At 47.6% G+C, this 16,827-nt stretch overlaps 6 protein-coding genes across 6 annotated transcripts, besides 1 other annotated feature; 2 read left to right on the top strand and 4 right to left on the bottom strand.

Moving 5' to 3' along the window:
• Positions 1 to 14: 14 nt before the first annotated feature.
• Positions 15 to 95: a microsatellite.
• A 2,689-nt stretch (positions 96 to 2,784) lies between these two features.
• On the top strand, positions 2,785 to 4,040 carry FPSE_06876 (uncharacterized protein; the record flags this gene model as incomplete). The annotated part of the gene is made up of 5 exons (XM_009259994.1): positions 2,785 to 2,808; positions 2,861 to 3,073; positions 3,126 to 3,423; positions 3,480 to 3,638; positions 3,697 to 4,040. 5 exons carry the CDS (start codon positions 2,785 to 2,787, stop codon positions 4,038 to 4,040), a joined length of 1,038 nt encoding a protein of 345 aa, XP_009258269.1.
• Positions 4,041 to 4,161: 121 nt separating this feature from the next.
• On the bottom strand, positions 4,162 to 5,148 carry FPSE_06875 (uncharacterized protein; the record flags this gene model as incomplete). The annotated part of the gene is made up of 1 exon (XM_009259993.1): positions 4,162 to 5,148. The coding sequence occupies one exon, from the start codon at positions 5,146 to 5,148 to the stop codon at positions 4,162 to 4,164; it is 987 nt and encodes a 328-aa protein (XP_009258268.1).
• A 667-nt stretch (positions 5,149 to 5,815) lies between these two features.
• FPSE_06874 (uncharacterized protein) lies at positions 5,816 to 6,760 on the bottom strand (the record flags this gene model as incomplete). Its single annotated transcript, XM_009259992.1, has 3 exons — positions 5,816 to 5,841; positions 6,131 to 6,316; positions 6,358 to 6,760. The coding sequence occupies 3 exons, from the start codon at positions 6,758 to 6,760 to the stop codon at positions 5,816 to 5,818; spliced, it is 615 nt and encodes a 204-aa protein (XP_009258267.1).
• Positions 6,761 to 8,780: 2,020 nt separating this feature from the next.
• FPSE_06873 (uncharacterized protein) lies at positions 8,781 to 9,146 on the bottom strand (the record flags this gene model as incomplete). The annotated part of the gene is made up of 1 exon (XM_009259991.1): positions 8,781 to 9,146. The coding sequence occupies one exon, from the start codon at positions 9,144 to 9,146 to the stop codon at positions 8,781 to 8,783; it is 366 nt and encodes a 121-aa protein (XP_009258266.1).
• A 2,832-nt stretch (positions 9,147 to 11,978) lies between these two features.
• Positions 11,979 to 13,349, top strand: FPSE_06872 (uncharacterized protein; the record flags this gene model as incomplete). Its single annotated transcript, XM_009259990.1, has 5 exons — positions 11,979 to 12,046; positions 12,104 to 12,176; positions 12,231 to 12,439; positions 12,490 to 12,626; positions 12,676 to 13,349. 5 exons carry the CDS (start codon positions 11,979 to 11,981, stop codon positions 13,347 to 13,349), a joined length of 1,161 nt encoding a protein of 386 aa, XP_009258265.1.
• Positions 13,350 to 14,484: 1,135 nt separating this feature from the next.
• On the bottom strand, positions 14,485 to 16,643 carry FPSE_06871 (uncharacterized protein; the record flags this gene model as incomplete). The annotated part of the gene is made up of 3 exons (XM_009259989.1): positions 14,485 to 14,867; positions 14,921 to 16,289; positions 16,347 to 16,643. The coding sequence occupies 3 exons, from the start codon at positions 16,641 to 16,643 to the stop codon at positions 14,485 to 14,487; spliced, it is 2,049 nt and encodes a 682-aa protein (XP_009258264.1).
• Between the last annotated feature and the right edge of the window lie 184 nt (positions 16,644 to 16,827).

The following is a 16,827-nucleotide window of genomic DNA, read 5'->3' as shown; positions in this document are numbered from 1 at the left end:
CCTCCTTCCTCCACCAACATCAACACAACACAACACACAACACAACACACAACACAACACACAACACAACACACAACACACAACACAACACAACAACCACAAAGATGGATCGCATTCAAACCATCGAAGAAGAGGACGGAGAAGTCGTGACGTTGCTGGCGTTGACAGGGGGGAAATCGGTCAGAAGCTTAGAAGCTAGGCGCTATCTAATACACGATAAAAGTTACACATTGGGCACAATACTAGCACCGAATCGCCACGCACCCTTCAATGACGAAGAAGAGAGACATACACGAAGAGAGAGCCAGACACATCGGCCAAACGTCCAGTTGTTATTGAGCCCTTCGCCAACGCTGCTGAGTCAATTCCAGATATAACTGAGCAGTCCATTCGCCAGTTGCTGAGTTCAGTCGACTGGCCAGTATTACACACAAAGCCACGTTCAGAGAGAGCCCTGATGAGTCAGAGAGCCAAAAAGAACCCAGAGAGAGCCCCAGAGGAACAAAGTCAGTGAGCCCAAGAGAGCCACAGTGAAATCAGTGAGCCAGTGAGCCACAGAGAGAGAGCCCTAGAGAGAGGCAGCAAGCAAGAAAGCTTAGCAAGTGTCCAGTTGCTGTTGTGCCACGTGCCAACTCTGCTGAGTCTATGCCAGTTGTTGTTGTGCCACGTGCCAACTCTACTGTGTTGTTGACGGATTTACCTGTGCGTCCTATATGCCGGTGTTGTTGAGTTCATCTCACTTCAACCAGGCAATGAGCCAGGATTTCTAAGTCTGAGCATGAAAACCTTCATTAGGGGTGATGGGGGAAGGGCGTCGAAGTCGGACTCCCACAACCTCCACGCGGTGTCGCCCGGGGACCTGGTCCAATGGACTTCAGGCAATGTGGGAGACGCAACATTCTTGTATCCAGTACCTTTTCGCAACGTTGGAACCAATGACAAGAATTATGTATATAACATGGTTGCATGGCCTCTAATGGAAGTGATGCATGAGAAAGTCTAGCACGTGAGGATCTTTGTCAACGGCCACGGTACGGCATTGAGAAGCGAATTTTCTTTGTTTGATCAGTAAACTGTCACGGTATGAGAGCTTTGCATTCGGTTACCTAGAATCAACGTGTCTAGATATCTAGTATATCCATAATTCTTTATGCTGCTCGGCAGCACTGGATATCATCGCTCCATTTCTTAACTAGGTGTGATGGTGATTTTAGTCCTGCAAAGCTTTTAGTCAAAAGTGGTGATATCGCTAAACAATAGCAGTGTCCACCAGAAAACTGAGACACAGCTATCATCAGTGATGCTAGATTGGCTCTTTTACGTGCCAAGGCATGCAACGCAAATCAGGGAAGTGAATGTGACTCAGTCAACTAACTTACAAGGGAAAAGCGCCATTGAAACATGACAGGTCGTTCAGGTGGAAATTACCGAGCAGCAGTAAAATCCGCCAGCCCCAAAACGGTGTCTGCTTACGTTTTTTATTTATTTCCACAATGATGTAAACGATGGACTGGTATGGACAAGACTCTTCTCGATTCCGGATAGCATCTCAGGTATGTGTCATGGTTTGATCTAGATCTTCGGCTACACCAACCGGAGGCTCGTTGTGAAGATTTACCGGGCTGTTCAATTGTCTTCTTAGCACGGTGATTGATCGGCTGCCATGGTTCGTTTGCAAGAGGCTTGGGCTAATACTGGGATGCTGCCGTGCTCGAGTACAACTGAGACAAGCATGTAGACGCAGTGAGCAGCACGGGCTGTGATTAACAGCCAACGCAACCATCAAATAATCGGAAACATAAAGTTGTTCAATGTGGCACGAACCGGCATGCTTTATCTCAGCCCTGTAACGCCTCAATCTTTAGAGTTGGGATCGGAACCGGGTGTATGTTTCCGCTATCCTCTCCCCTTGAAAGGACCACCATTTTCCAAGGCGATTCTTCTACGCAAATAAGACAAGCTGCAACTCAGATCCCGGACCTCCTGCCAGCGCAATTCTAACAGGTTCCACCTATCACATACTCTGAAACAGCGCCGGAGTTGGCAAGCTACTGGGCGGTTTCTACACAAGTCTCCCCGTCCCAGGGGCCGCAGGACCGGCGGACGGGGATAAACAACACCCGAGATGAAGACACTAAACCGTGATGGTTCCAATTGAATGCAGTGCTCAGATCTCGTGCTGGAGAGCCTAAAGGCTATGTCCGGAAACAGCTGCCAAATCCGCTAACCCATGCTCCGCGTGTACACCCGGCGATCCTATTCCCCTCTGCCACAGAATAGAGTTTACTAGCTTGTCTTGTAAAGATGATTGCAGCGCTTGGCGTCGATAAGAGTCCGAGGATCCTTGACCCGATGATATGGACCGGAAATCGAGCGATCGTTCTTCCTATTCCGCCTGTAGAACATGGTATCTTTGTAGTGCGATTGATCTTGAACAAATTAATGTCTTTATCACGGGTCTCTCCCCTTTTAGATTGATCCAGAACATCGACATCTCAAATTCATATCCACATGCTGACATTGCATGGTAAGGTTCCGTCTCCAGAACCTACCTGACTCAAACTCAGGGCGTCGACGATTTCAGTGGCGTATCATCAGGAGCGCACTGACCATTAGCCCATGTCGGTCGGTCAGCACTGGGCGTCAAAGTATATATCAGCTGCGTCGCGGTCGCAATCCAGTCCTTTTTCCTTCAATGCTAGCTACGCCATGTTGATCTGCAACGCCCAATAACACCCAGGTTTTGATCGGGAGGCTCGACCTCCGGCGATATTAATATTCAAGATGATATCCAGCAAAGCTGTTATGGTACGGACGAATCGAATCGATTGAAAGGGTCGAATACTGATGGGGGTTACAGTCCTTTGAATGGAGTCTTATGACCATCGCCTACGTCCTCGTCGCTGCCCGAGTTTACGTGCGAGTTTGGCTACGCAATGCGAAGATATACTCAGCCGATTACCTTCTCTTCGCCGGTTTGGCAGCATGTCAAGGATTGCTTATCTGCGATACCATGACATATCGAATGAATGCAATGGACGATTTTACAATATCCAACGTGGCTCTTAAAAAGGTTTGCTTTCACTCATACTATACCCAGAACTAAAAACTCATCAATCCAACAGATCCGATTTGCGACGAATTACTTCTTCGACTTTGGCATTTACTTTCCGAAATTCAGCATCATCGCATTTTACTTCAACCTCGTTCCTTTTACGCACCCTGGAATGCGCGCTCTTCTCTACGCCCTGGCCGGTCTTACGGCATCTTTTTCGCTCGTCACTCTTTTCAGCGACACGTTTTGGTGCGGGCCGGACCCTTCGGTGAATTGGTTGGATACGGATGAAGAGCACTGCCAGGCTTTCATGTCGATGAAGCTCATGAGAATAAACTGGGCAATGAATTTCACCTCTGAAGTGTTGAGTATGTTGACGCTGTAATTTGTGACAACAGGCGATGGCTGACGGTTTTTTTTTTAGATGTACTTTATCCCTTGCCATTATTGAAGGAGCTCAGGGTAAATTCCAGGCGGAAAAAGGCTGGGCTTACCGTCATCTTCGGACTCGGTCTCATCACCATCTTCGTCAGTATTGGACGCTTTATCCAAACAACCTTTGTCAGCAATGACATCTCGATATGTACGTTACCACAATCCATCTTGTTTACGGTAGTATTCCAGGTCTAACAATACTCTAGATATTTGGGCAACAGCCGAGATATGCATCTCAGTCATGGTTGTAGCTAGCACAGCCCTTCGACCCCTACTACGAAAAATGTCAAACATGAGTATGCTCAGTAGCCTCGAGCGAACACGACACCACCAAGCAGGACCTATACGCCCGGCACAAAATATGGGAGTTGGAACCATCGGATCAGGGACATACTGGAACAGGAGGAGGAGAAAAGACAGCTTGTCAGGAAGCGAAACGGAAATAAACACGACGAATGGGATTGTTTTGACCCGGCAGGTCATGGTGTCAAGGGAGACAATTGTTGCGATACCCGAAGTACACGAGGTACAGGAGGAGTTTAAAGTTTAGCATTGATATAGAGTAACGGCCTTGCAATCACACAAGGTCAATAATACAAAATACCTCGAGTCGAGGATAAAATGATATCAAAGAATCTGAGTCAAGAGATCACATTCATCTTTAACACAACTTACTGCGTTTCCACCGCCGAGTATTGAGGCTTTTCAGATGCATCACTCTCGTCTCTTTCCGTCCTAAACCCAGCCAACTCATAGATAAGAATACCCCTGGCAAAAAGAGCACTTGCCATTAACCGAATCACAATGATAGCCGAGTCCCTAACACTTATAAATACCAAGCTTGAAAGGATCAGAGTCCCACAGAAAGCCTGCAGCGCATCCCCAATGTAGAGAGCGGATACCAGGACCAAAAACCAGCCATTATGCTTATGATTTGTTTTGACCTCGAGTTTATTCTGCCAGGGAGTAGGTGTAAGCTCAGCCCAGACTCTGTGTGATAGCTTGTCCCGATTGTTTTTCTCTCCCTCTGCATCTTTGACAGAGATCTTCAATCTGGCAGCGAGGTTTCCAACCAGATGGATGAGCACGGCTGCTGCGGTCCACGCGGCGGGAAGGAAATCCTCTGCTGGAGAAAACGTGCAGACTGCCAGTGTACTAAGCTGATAGGCGAGATGGGCATTATTGGCAACAGCTGCAGAAGCGACAGTATACTCCAGCATAGACACAATAGTGGGCGCCCATACTGATTGCGGTCTGCCAAAGTTGGTATGAAAAGGATCAGTGCCCATTTTAGTGATGAAGTCATCGTATTCTGTCGCTGTAAGAGGACGCACTCCAGAACTAGACATTGAGAGCAAAGAGGCGAGCACAGGTCGACGATACGCAAGCATAGCGGTGTCCAGATACGACGCGCTCATCAACTGAAGCATTGTGGGCGCGAGACCAAGGATGACAGCAGCTGAAGCCAATTCAGCCTTACGGAATTCAGGCATCGTATCCAGAATGCAGTCTATCACGGAGTAGCCAAGTTGTCGGGTTGGGTCGGAGCGATTCCTGTAGTTGCTCAGAGGCTCGATGCATCTTTCGTCGAGAAGCTGTTCCTTGATGATCTGATCCCAGGCTGGGAAAAAGTTCTCATACTGAATGTAAGAGCGCATTGCGATGGTAGGAGTGATATAGAAACAAATAATAATTGCAGTTAAGAGTAGGTAGCCTGGTGTCCTGCTGCGTGCAATCATCGCAGCTCGATTGTGGAAAATAAATGTCGCGTTTCAGATGAAAATAAGCAGACATTTAGGCTTTATATCATCACCTGCCCCGCTTCATAGCTGCAGTCAACGTGATATGCTGAAACCCGGCCTGGTAAAAATAGAGATGTGACAAGTACAATGTAAGCGCTGAGGCTGCATGAGCTGACGAGATCGACATTTTTACGGCTAGGTTGATCATTTATCAGTAAACTAGCCAATGGAAAAGGTCATTCATCAGAAATTGTTTAATAATCTCTTGCTTATCATTTCATCGACCTACCAGGCCCTGACACTCCAGTGTATGATGGTCAATTGGTTCAAATACGAATGCGAAAACACAAAACAAACAAACTCTTGATACCTCTGGTTAGCCATTCAACCCACCGGGATGAGCAGACAGATCGAAGGCGAAGTTGAAGTCCAAAATATGTGTAGTGTTTTAATAAGCCGCTCCTAGTTTGATCACGGTTTACTAGCCGGAGTATAAGGCAGAGGACGTAGCACAGTGGTTACTTGACATATATCATTAATACATAGCATGTGAACAATATGATCTTCACATCGTCAGGGGATCTTAGTAGAAAGCGTACATTATTATTACTATAGATAAATAAGCTAATAGATAAATTAATATTACCACATCTTGCCTTGTTCATACCCATTTACATACCATCAGCGATGACAAAAGCAACAAAATAATCCTCAAACACAAATACTCGCAAACTCAACATCGTCTCAAAGTTCCTCTTCGAGCTGGCTCAAGCCTGGCAGCCTCATTCCAAGTCGTAGGTCCAGCAGGTGTAGTCGCTGAAGAAACTCTTCTGTTCAATCTGGTGGAGTCCATTGAATCTGGCCAAGTATCAGATCTCTCCATGCCCGAAGGACGAACAGCCATCGAACGGCTTCTGCTCAGCGACGTGGAAGTGTTCCATGAATTTCTCGAGTTCTCCTCTAGGGTCAATAAAGGCTGGCGAGTAGAGGCTCCCACGCCACGACCACTCGTCCCACGCCATGAGGGTTGTCTTTGTGGTACCGTGGATGACATATCCAGCAGAGGTGGCGGAGTGACACCCGTCTGAGCGCAGTAGATAGAATCGGTTCTGGTAGAAGACACACTTGAAGTCCTTCTAGGTCGGTTGGGATATTGTAGATCGTCAAACCCGCGATAAGACCTCCTCGACGGCGTTCTTGACAATCCCGCAGCGACTCCCCAAGTATCTGATGAAGTTCTTTGTCCACGAGGTACCTCCATCTGTCGATTCTCGTACTCATCAAGAGCCCCAAGCAAGCCACCATTGAAGGGGCTATCTCTTGGCCTCTGTGTGGCAGCGCGTGATCTTTCTTCCATTTCTTGTCTGAGTAGGTCATATCTATCTCCCAGTAGACCTGTTGGACTGAACGTTGGTTCCGATATTGACTGGCGCACTTGTGCTCCCTGTGTCTGAGGGTCTGATGATGGTGTCAGACTTGGACGAGGACGACGCTGCGTCTGCTCGGGGAACGAATACAAGTTTGCCATCTTTTGAACGTTGGATATTCAAACTGTCGGATTGAACAGTTGAGCTTGAGAGGGAACACAGGAACATTTGTAGTTGAATGAGATATGAGTTGACCTTGAACAGTAGTTGCGCATATAGTAATATTAATGGCTGTGTCGAATGGATATATACTCCATCTTCTTCGAAATTTGTTATCTTGATTCTTTCCATGATGCTTTCATCGATTCTCGACAACTGATGAGATGATCCTTCACGGTAGGTAACATCCAACACTGCCTCACTCATGAATCGAGATAAGTATCGACAGTTGCAACACAGCCTCAGCCCAAGTTCCAATTGATAACGAATCCAAGAATCCTTTGCAAAGTCCGAACTTGATCTCGCACTCACGGTCAAGACGTTCTTGTGATGGTTTGTGTGATAGAAACTGAGTGAGACTAATTGGCCAATGGCGATAGGTGACCAGTAACGGCAACCCTAGCTCTCTGTAAGGATTTATCGGTAAATTCTGGCCGAGTCCACCATAAAAGGTCAGCACTGCCCCGATCTCAAGAGTCACTGCGCCACCACGTTTTATTGGCGAGGAATTAAATGTAATCGTCATAAGCTCAATCTGTGTCTTTCTCTTTCGGATTTGCGGTGAATTTTATTGACGTACGATACTATGAAGCGCATGTTGGGTAGTATCGTGGATTAGTAACTGGTCATCTTCCACTTGCACTAACTCAATAACACCAAAATCGCTCATTTTTCCTTGTACAACAGTTCAAAATGACTCTCGACTTTGTCTTGGTGGAGGCTGTGTAGTGATGGAGTATACATTAGCTTGAATCCTTTGTGCGGAGAAGACTTTGACCGTTGTTTCGTTAACATTGTAGATAACATCTTGCTGTACATATCTAGATCGACATTACACAGACCATCATCTCGTTTTTCGAAACCTAACTATCCTTACCGCCTCCCAGTCTTCTCATTGTGGTTCAATACTTGGTTCCTTCCGTGGATTCCTACAGGAATGTTATGAGGCAAGTCAGCGAAATGTTTCATTCAAAACGCTACTTATCCCAACTCACAGGATCTGAGATACCACAAAGGACCATTCAACTTCTCATATGACCAAATTACGTTGATATGTTGCTCTAGACATCAAGAGCAGTTACCAAGGTGGTTGTGAACCGGTCCGTCGCCGTAGGGCGAGAAAAGGCTGGTGGGCTTTTAGGCGAGGTCGAGGTTACCCATGCCTTCATAGCTCTCGGTATGGATGATCAGAAGATACATAACCAAACTCAGAATGGGAGGCAGTGGTCTACTTGTAAATTATGGCTTGAAACCCGTCACAGCTTGTCGGTCATTCGGGTTGAGCCGATGTTGTAGCTCTATTACTTCTGACACGTCACTGCCTATTTGTAGTATATATTGGGTTACTTGAACATTGTATTTCTTGACAGTCAGGTGGGTTGAATAAAACCAGTACTGATTTAGGGACTTATAAAATCATTAGACTTGTTTAGTGCATATAGCCTAAGCGATTATGACTATTTTCGTCTGGTCTTCTTTCGGTCCTTGTTCTTATTCGACTCACTTAACAGTATGCGTCTATAACACGAACAGTCCATGCTCTACTTTGGATGACTCTTGATGCAGGGCAGCCGAAGGCAATATTTTGTTTAAAGTTGTACCAACCACTAAATTGACATACCATGGGACTACAGTTTTCATCACGATGATGGTAGATGTCATTTAGCAGACGTCATATAGAGTTGAAAGCATAAATATATCCGCAAACAGTCATGTCTTATATCCCATAGCTTGTTCTCGATCCCGGTCATCCAAGCCAGTACCGTTGATCTTTCATTTCCACCACGTGCAACCCCATTCCAGTCGAAAACTCTAATCTTAACTCCCAAATGCAGGTACACAAAATGCCTCTAATTTACGTGTCATGACAAATGCCGCATGAAACCCTGGAGTAAATTCTCCGAACTCTCTTTCTTTTTGTCCTTTCTATTCCCGGCCGTACTTTTTAAACCTCTCATTTCCTTAAGCGCCAGCAACTCGCTTTTGTGCTAGGCCGCCCAGCTTCTCAGCAGCCGCTCCCAGCGTTCTGGGATCAGCACCCTTGATCACGGCCTGGCCATTGACGGCGACCTGCTTCCCTTCCTTGAAGAACATAAAGGTGGGCATGGCAGTGATACCATACTGTTGTGCGGCGTCCTGGACATGGTCCACGTTGACTTTGGCAAAGGCCAAAACATCGGGGACGCTGTGCTTGGTGGAGAGTTGCTCGTAGACGGGGGCGATGGCCTTGCAGGGAGGACACCAGTCTGCGAAGAAGTCAACTACGACATATGTTGTTGACGAGAGGAGTTTCTGTAGCTCGTCGTTTGAAGCAATGTGGTGAACCATTTTGAGTGATGTGTTTTGGTTGGTATTGATCTGCGCGGGGATCGGCAGAGGCTGATTTAGTAGTGCAGGTTTGAGCTGTCAAGATCTGATCTTGATCTGATTTTAGATGTGGCTTTTCTGATGGTGGAAATGAGGTTATGTTCGGCTCTTGGTTGTTTATATGTTTTTCTTTTTACTCCGCATGGCGTGGATCTTGACAGAAGCTGACAGAGCCGATTTGAAATGTCGCCTTGTTCACGTGATGTCGCGCAATTGGAGATTTCGACTCATCAAGGTATGATTACTAAGGTCTGCCACATTTCTTGCGCCACAGTCGGTCAGCGCCTCAATTTGTGTTGTGACAAATATCTTGGTGTACATGGAATCATCAAGTCTGCCTTTCCAGATGACAAACAACACAACATCAATTCATAAGCCATCGCACTACTATCGCTACGGCATAACCAAAGTCTTGGCTTACCTGACTAGCTGATATACTATTCTCATATATACCACAATTCTTCCATCCCACCGTCTCGTCGCATCGCACTCGCTTCGCAAGCCTAACCCAAACCCCAGACTACCCTGTAACCAGGTCGTTTCAATCGCCTGATGTACATCACAGTCCAGACCAATCGACTCCAAGTTCTGGCCATCGTGTGATTTAGCACCTCCCTCTTAAGGCTGTGCCTCCCGCAGGTGGAGTGTTCATTAACTAAAGTCAAACCGGAAGCTGCCCCGTGAACGTTTCTTGTCGTCTTGGCTACATACGACAATGCTGTACGTAATAGGTAATCCGCTGAACAAACTCGGCTACGCGGTATTGCGCCGCGGTCACTGGGTAGTCTAGGTCTAGGTATGTATCAGCCCATCGTCTTGGTACTACCTCTTATTAGTGCTACATCTCGCTTTACCCCAGACGATAAACAAAGAAAAGTCAATCACTCGAGACGAGACTTCGACTATCTAAGTGGAACAACTGATAGCTCAGTTCAATTAATGCGTAGGCGGTCGCGCTTGCGGGAAACGGATTCCGCTGTTCATGTCGCCAGGGGCCTGAGCTTGGCAGCGTCAAAGAGTAACAACTCTATGTCTCCTGATTCTTGGACGACACACTAAGTTATCTTTGACAAGGTGGATTAATTCCGCTGTTGAAGGAGGCTTGCATTAGAATAACACGCTTGGATAACAACGACGCCAACCGCGATAACAACGGACAAAGGGGACAATCATCAGCCATGGAATAAAAACCGCTCACTAACGAAGAAAAAAATAAAACCGAGATTCCTCATTGGGTAAGTGGGGAGACCGAACCGAAGCCTCGGCGGCGTTCTTTTCTTGTTCCTTTTTCTGCCACCAAAAAGAGAATGACACCAGATGAGGCGCTACCCAGACTATCGATCCTTCAGAAATCACCTGCTTAGATAGATAGGCCTAAGATCCAACATGATTAACTAACAGTTGCGGCTCGGTCCCCTTCTCACAAAACTGAGACCGAGACAAACATATGTCAGACTGTTGACAAGGATGCCCCAACTCGTGTCAATGTCCCAAAGTGGAGTGATCGTCGAGTCAGAGCCCCTGATGTCCACGCGATCGTGGCTTGGCTGGACAAACTAGCAAACTCTATTGGAGGACCAAAGCACAGAATTACAGGGGAGCATTCAAGAGTTCAGAGGCCAACTGCAAGCAATTGTCTTACCTACTGACTGTAGCTAACGGAATGAGTGCCTCGTCAATCTCAACCCGTTCATTAATGTCGTGACTGGAATGTGCATCCATGTTCCTCTGTCATTATCTCAAGCGCCACTGTCGCAGCTTAGCTCGCCACCCTCGCCATGAGCGGTTGCGAAAGGCTTGTGCAGGTTGCGTTCTTCCAAGGTTCTAGACGTGACGGCCCATGGCTGCTGGCCTGACTGGCCCAGCTGTGACAGGCCCATCCCCTTGTCAGCGGCTGAGGTCGGCCAATTCGGAAGCAGAGAAGCAAGCAGATCGTGCTTGATTCAAGGATGTTGCTTCTTCTAAACGTGGCGACCTGCATGTCCATTCCTTACATCGTGCAGTGTCTCTGTTCCACGAGGCGGATGACGATTACCGGGGAGGGGTCCTTGAAGCAAATCAGAAGTGATTCGGGCTAATTCTGAGATTATGATAGCCCCTGCACTAACGTGCTAACAGAATCTATCAAGCCCCGATTGCTACCTACTATATCTCTATCTGTCCATACGTGCATCGCATTGCAACTCGGCGGGTGTCATCGGTTTGGGGCCCCTCAATTATCGCAGCGACAACAGTTGAGTGGCGTCTTAGTACACAATGAAGACCCATATCTTGGGTCGAGTCCTAATATCCGTAACCCTGACGTGCTAACTGTAAGCTAACAAACCACCCGAGTAACCGAGCCTTTGGACTTGTCTTTTCTCTCTAGCTTCTTTCACAAGCTTAGCTTCCAGATATTCAAAGACACAATTCGTCTTCCCCGATCGAGGGCCCCTGATTGCAAAACTCCACTCGATGCAAATGCTGTGCGGAGGAAGAAATAAAGCCCTTCCGTTCCCCTCTCCCCCCCGTCCAAGCAAGCCTTTAAGCCTAGCCCACCCCCGCGTTACCTTGTCTTTGCTGGCTTGGTTTCTTTAGTTCTTCACTCCCTTGAATTTTACCGGGAGCGATATTACCCCAAGTCATGCGCCGTTGCATCCTCAACACGTCGAATTGAAACCACCCCCCCTTCGACGACAATATTATATTATACCAACCAACAGTCGATCGTTTAACGAAATTAATACCGCTGATCGTACCCAAGACGAGCGTTGACACTTTACACCAAAAAAGAAAAGAAACACCACCGCAATCATGACGATGCTCGAGGCTGAGATATGGACCTGGTACGGTCTATCGTGGGTTATTGTTGTCGCCAGACTGTAAGAAATAATTACAAAATGAATTGGGGACAATTGAGCTGACATCCTGGCTCACAGGATATCAAGAAGAATGTTGCTGGGTTCAGTCAAGAAGCTACAAGTCGAGGATTATTTAATGATAATAGCCATGGTCCGTCAACCTTTTTGCCCTACCACTGTTCAATTGGTCTAACACAAAGCGCAGTTCACCGATACACTCCTCATGGTGGGCATGTCCATCATTTCGCAAACGAGCAGTAACCTCATCGACCCCAACGAACACGTTGTATTGGACGCAGCAGAAATCGCCACACGAGAATATGGTTCCAAATGGGTTTTGGTGGTTGAGCAGATGCAAATATTGACCATCTGGCTGATGAAGTACTGTCTGTTGCTCATGTACAACCGTCTCACGTTAGTATCCCGTTACATCGCATCAGATCTCCGTTCTAACCTTGTTGCAGTATGAGTTTGAGCCAGAACTTGGCTGTCAAGTTTGTCGCTGCTTATGTCACTGCCGGATTCGTCGTTATGGAGATTCTCTATCTTGGAGTCTGGTGTCGCCCATTCAACCAGTACTGGGCTGTTCCTCCAGACAACAGTATGTCCAACCTCAATGCCTTGCATCTTTACCATGCTAACAGTCCCAGCTCAATGTTCCGCTGCTACAAACCATCTTATCACCAACGCCGTCATCAATATCACCTCCGACGTCATGATCATCCTTATCCCCATGCCAATCTTCCTCAAGTCCCAGCTCCCATTGAAGCGTAAGGCTGTCCTCATCGGTGTCTTTGCTCTCGGCGCCTTTACAATTCTCTCCGCCATCCTTAACAAATTCTACTCCTTCAACGAACCATTCGGCTCCAACTGGACATTTTGGTACATCCGCGAGTCCTCCACAGCCATCATCACCGCCAACCTTCCTTACATCTGGACTCTCCTGCGCCGCATCTTCAAGCTCGGCTCCTTCAGCGGTTCGACCTACGGAAAGAGCACCAACAACCCATCCAAGGCTTACCGGTCAAACTTCACCAACCACCGCTCCGGTGTGCGCTCGCAGATCCGCGCCGATCACACTCTGCACCAGGTGGATAGCGAAGAGGAGATCAACAACAGCTATGCTTTACCGCTAAAGATCTACGCCAAGCGCGAGATTCAGATCACCAGCGAAGATGCAGGCCCCGAGGATCGAAGAGGTCCAGTGGGCTGTATTCCTGACGAGTTGATGAGCCATAGCAAAGATAGCGTGCGGACAGAAGACATGGAGACGTCCTCTGAAAGATCCGCAGCTGGCGTTGTCAAGGTATATCACGGAGTATAGAATTTCTTTTAATGTCTTTTTTTATATTGATGATCTTTTGGTTATGTCACGCCTGGATCAGAATACCCAGAGATGTATATTTTCTTTTTCAAAAAACCATATAGATAGAATATCCTTGCCTTACAGCACAAGCATAGACAAAAACAAGAGACGAATGCGTCACATTTCAAGAAGCAACTTAGCCTATCACTTCCAATGTGAGATAAGCGTTATAATTACGCGAGACGTCACCGTTGGGTTTACGCCTAACCCATGTTTTTTACCTTCGGAACCATTGTCTGCATACAGCTAGCGAGCAATCTCCACGAGGGATTAAAAATATCCGAGTCAGCTCCGACCTGAACTTGGCCCTGAACCAACACATGTCAGCTACTGCCTCTCAGGGGATAACCATTGGTAACTATCTCCTCTAGCTCGAATCCTTCGTCTACTCCTTTTCCAACTAGCTTCGTTCCTTCGGGCTATCACATCTCCGCGACAAACCCATCCTTTCCCGGTTTTGAGTGCTCCCAAGTGACCGGACTCTGGCGCTAGGTCATCTCCGCGACCACCGGCGTGTTACACCTGGACAGTCGTCTCGTCCCAAGATTTTGGACTCGATAAGACTAAGGTAGCGGCTTGCAGATCCGGTTGAAAGGGGCTCTGACCCGAGCATTGTCTAACCTCGTCCTATTATGAGACTCTTGGTCATCAATAGTGTGCTGTCACTGGAATTAGCGTTATCGCCACCACGTGGTGTCACGGCGTTTTTATATTACTCTATCAGCTGTTAATACTGTCCGACTATGTGGCCTCCTGGCCCGGGCAGCCTTGCATCTTTGATATTTTATAGTTGTAAAGTGTTGTCAATATTGCCGACATCAGGAGTAGCATGATTCAGACAGCATCATAGTTCTAATAAATTATCTATCCCATTGACTTGGATCATCTGGAAAAGATACATATCAACCAGCTTACACAAGTGGCTAGTCATCATCGGCACGTTAAGGGGCTGGCGAATTATTGCAAACCGGCGTTTACACTAATCCGAATAACAAAAAGATCAATATCCCACCAATCAAGCAGATGAATAAACAAGTATGTAAAATTGCGCTATGGTATATAGAATCTCTCCCCAAACTCATACAATGTAGATTTACAATCTCGCAGCTGCGTTTCCACCAGAGCAGCAACTCTTACCGCCAAACGCCAACTGACTGACCTTGTCATGCTGATCCAAAGCACCCTTCTTCTCGGCCACTTGCGTAGGAGTAATCGAGTAGCTGGGTGGCACATCCATACAAGGGTTGTTGGTGAAGAAGTTCCTTGGGCGAAGCAGCAAAGTCATGGGCTCAACGGGCATAATGGGGAAGTCCTCAGGGGCAGGAATGTGTGTGACTCCGAATGTGTGCCACAGAACAATGTCTGTATTTTCGGTGCTGGATGTTCCCTCGGCAATCCACTCGGGGAGACCCAGGGAGGGCTCACCAGATGTTTGAGGGACGTGGCGACCTGCAGCCCAGAGTTCATCGTCACGGTCTGAGAGAAGTTAGTATCAAAGCTTTTTCATGGTAGTTGGTGTATGAACTTACAAGGAGTGACGTGCACAGCATGGCGAGCAAAACCAGCACGCTTCCAAACAAGAGAGCCCTCCTTAGGCAACAAGCCGGGAACCTCTCTGCTGACAAGCTTGTAAGAAGCAGGCTTCTTAGAATAAGGGTGCAGCTTGTTCTCGTTGACCATTTCCCATGTTCGGCTCGTCGCGCCGTTGTAATCCGTCTTTGCCTCACCACTCGTGCGAAGCTTTGTCTTCTTCGCATAGAAGGCGTTGCCGTATTTGTTCTGTGGGCTTCCAACTGGTGCCTCACTAGCGACAGTGTCAACCATGTTAACAGTGTTGTTCACACCGTCGATCATGGGGTTTACACGCAGACAGAAGAGATGCTGATGATTGTGCGCGTTGACTTGAGGATACACTTCTGTTCCCCAAGGGCCAGCGTCTTCACCCTCGTTGAGAGCGTAGGTGTTGAGGATACCCGTGAGCTTGATCTCAGGTTGAATTGTGCCGTCTTGGTGGAAGACCCATTGGCATGCATACTCGTAGTTTGCCGCTGTGAAGATCTGCTGCACAATGAGTTTGCGCGCGCGTGTGACTGTGACGGAGTCATCACGGAAGTCGGTATGCTTGAAAAGAATTCCATTGTCTTCCTCATGGATGCAAATGGCGTTCTTGATAGTACGGATGGAACCGTCACGCGCCGCAAACTCGGCATCAAGATAGTGGATTACACCCTTACAGTCGCAGCCCAGGGCGAGCGAGTTAGCCATGTATCCAGCGCCGTACTCGCCGAGATCGAAAGCGTGCTTGCGCTGGTGAGGATGCTCTGGTGCACCGTAAGGAACGACCATCTCGGACAGGGAAAGACGGTAGAAGATGGGTCTCTCGATACCCTTGTCGGTGAAAGTGATGTGGTTCAGCACGATACCCTCCTTGTAGTTGAAACCAATGTGGAACTTGAAATTCTGCCATGAAAGAACGCGGCCGTTCATAGTGAAGGACACACCCTCTGGCTGAGTGATGTTGATAGGCTTGATGTCCTTGCGGTAGCCGCCGTTCTCGTTGATGTAGCGTGGGATGTAGTCAATAGGCTTCTGCTTGCTCAATGGGCGACGCACGCTGGGGATGTCGATGTGGATGATGGCTTTCTTGGCAGCGTCGTAGATGGGGCAAAAGTCAAGAGGGTATTGGTACTGGAAGCAATCAGGGTCAGGGCGGTAGTACATGAGTGCTTGCTGAAGACGGATGTTGCTTCCGAAACGCTCATCGTAGCCAATGGTCCAAGGATCGCAGTAGACTTTGTGCATGTCCTCTTTGGGGATACCAGAGATTTCACATTGTTCAATGACCTTGGGATCCTCACGGATGATGGCCTCGACCAAAATGAGTTCTTCAGCTGTGATCTGACCGTCTTGTTAGTCAATTGACTTGTTAATTGACCTGTGAATCAAGGGGCTTACAATTGGTTGAAGACCATCGAGCTTCTCCCACTTCTGCACCTTTCTTGTCTTGAGATCGACAAGTGCATCGTGGACGGCTCCGTCAGGAAGAATCACAGTGACGTCTGCGATTCTCGCAGGCTTGTTCCCCTCAGAGGGATGCTCAAGCCATCTGAGCATGTCGGCCTTGCGTGGCTCATGGAGGGTAACTGCATTGAAGAGGAGCTGACCAGTTTGATACTTTCGGATGACATCCACCGCAACAGAGATCTCGTCTCCGGTGAGAGGGTCAAAGGGATGATGTTGTGTAAGGCCCATGATTGCTGTGTTTAAAAGTCTTGACTAGAGAAGAAGTACAAGAGAGCAGAGAAAGAAGGAGGAAAGGTCATGATATATAGTGTTTTCTCAGGAAGCGAAACATGGCTCATCCTGGAAACAAACATTGCCGATACCGACTCTTTTTTCCGTATCGGGTCTGATTTGTGATAGTCTCTATAGATGC

This window comes from Fusarium pseudograminearum, chromosome 1 (assembly GCF_000303195.2).
Source record: "Fusarium pseudograminearum CS3096 chromosome 1, whole genome shotgun sequence".
Classification (NCBI taxonomy): Eukaryota; Fungi; Ascomycota; class Sordariomycetes; order Hypocreales; family Nectriaceae; genus Fusarium; species Fusarium pseudograminearum.
The sequence above is the reverse complement of the archived record's forward strand: the minus strand, read 5'-3'. Positions and strand labels throughout refer to the sequence as shown.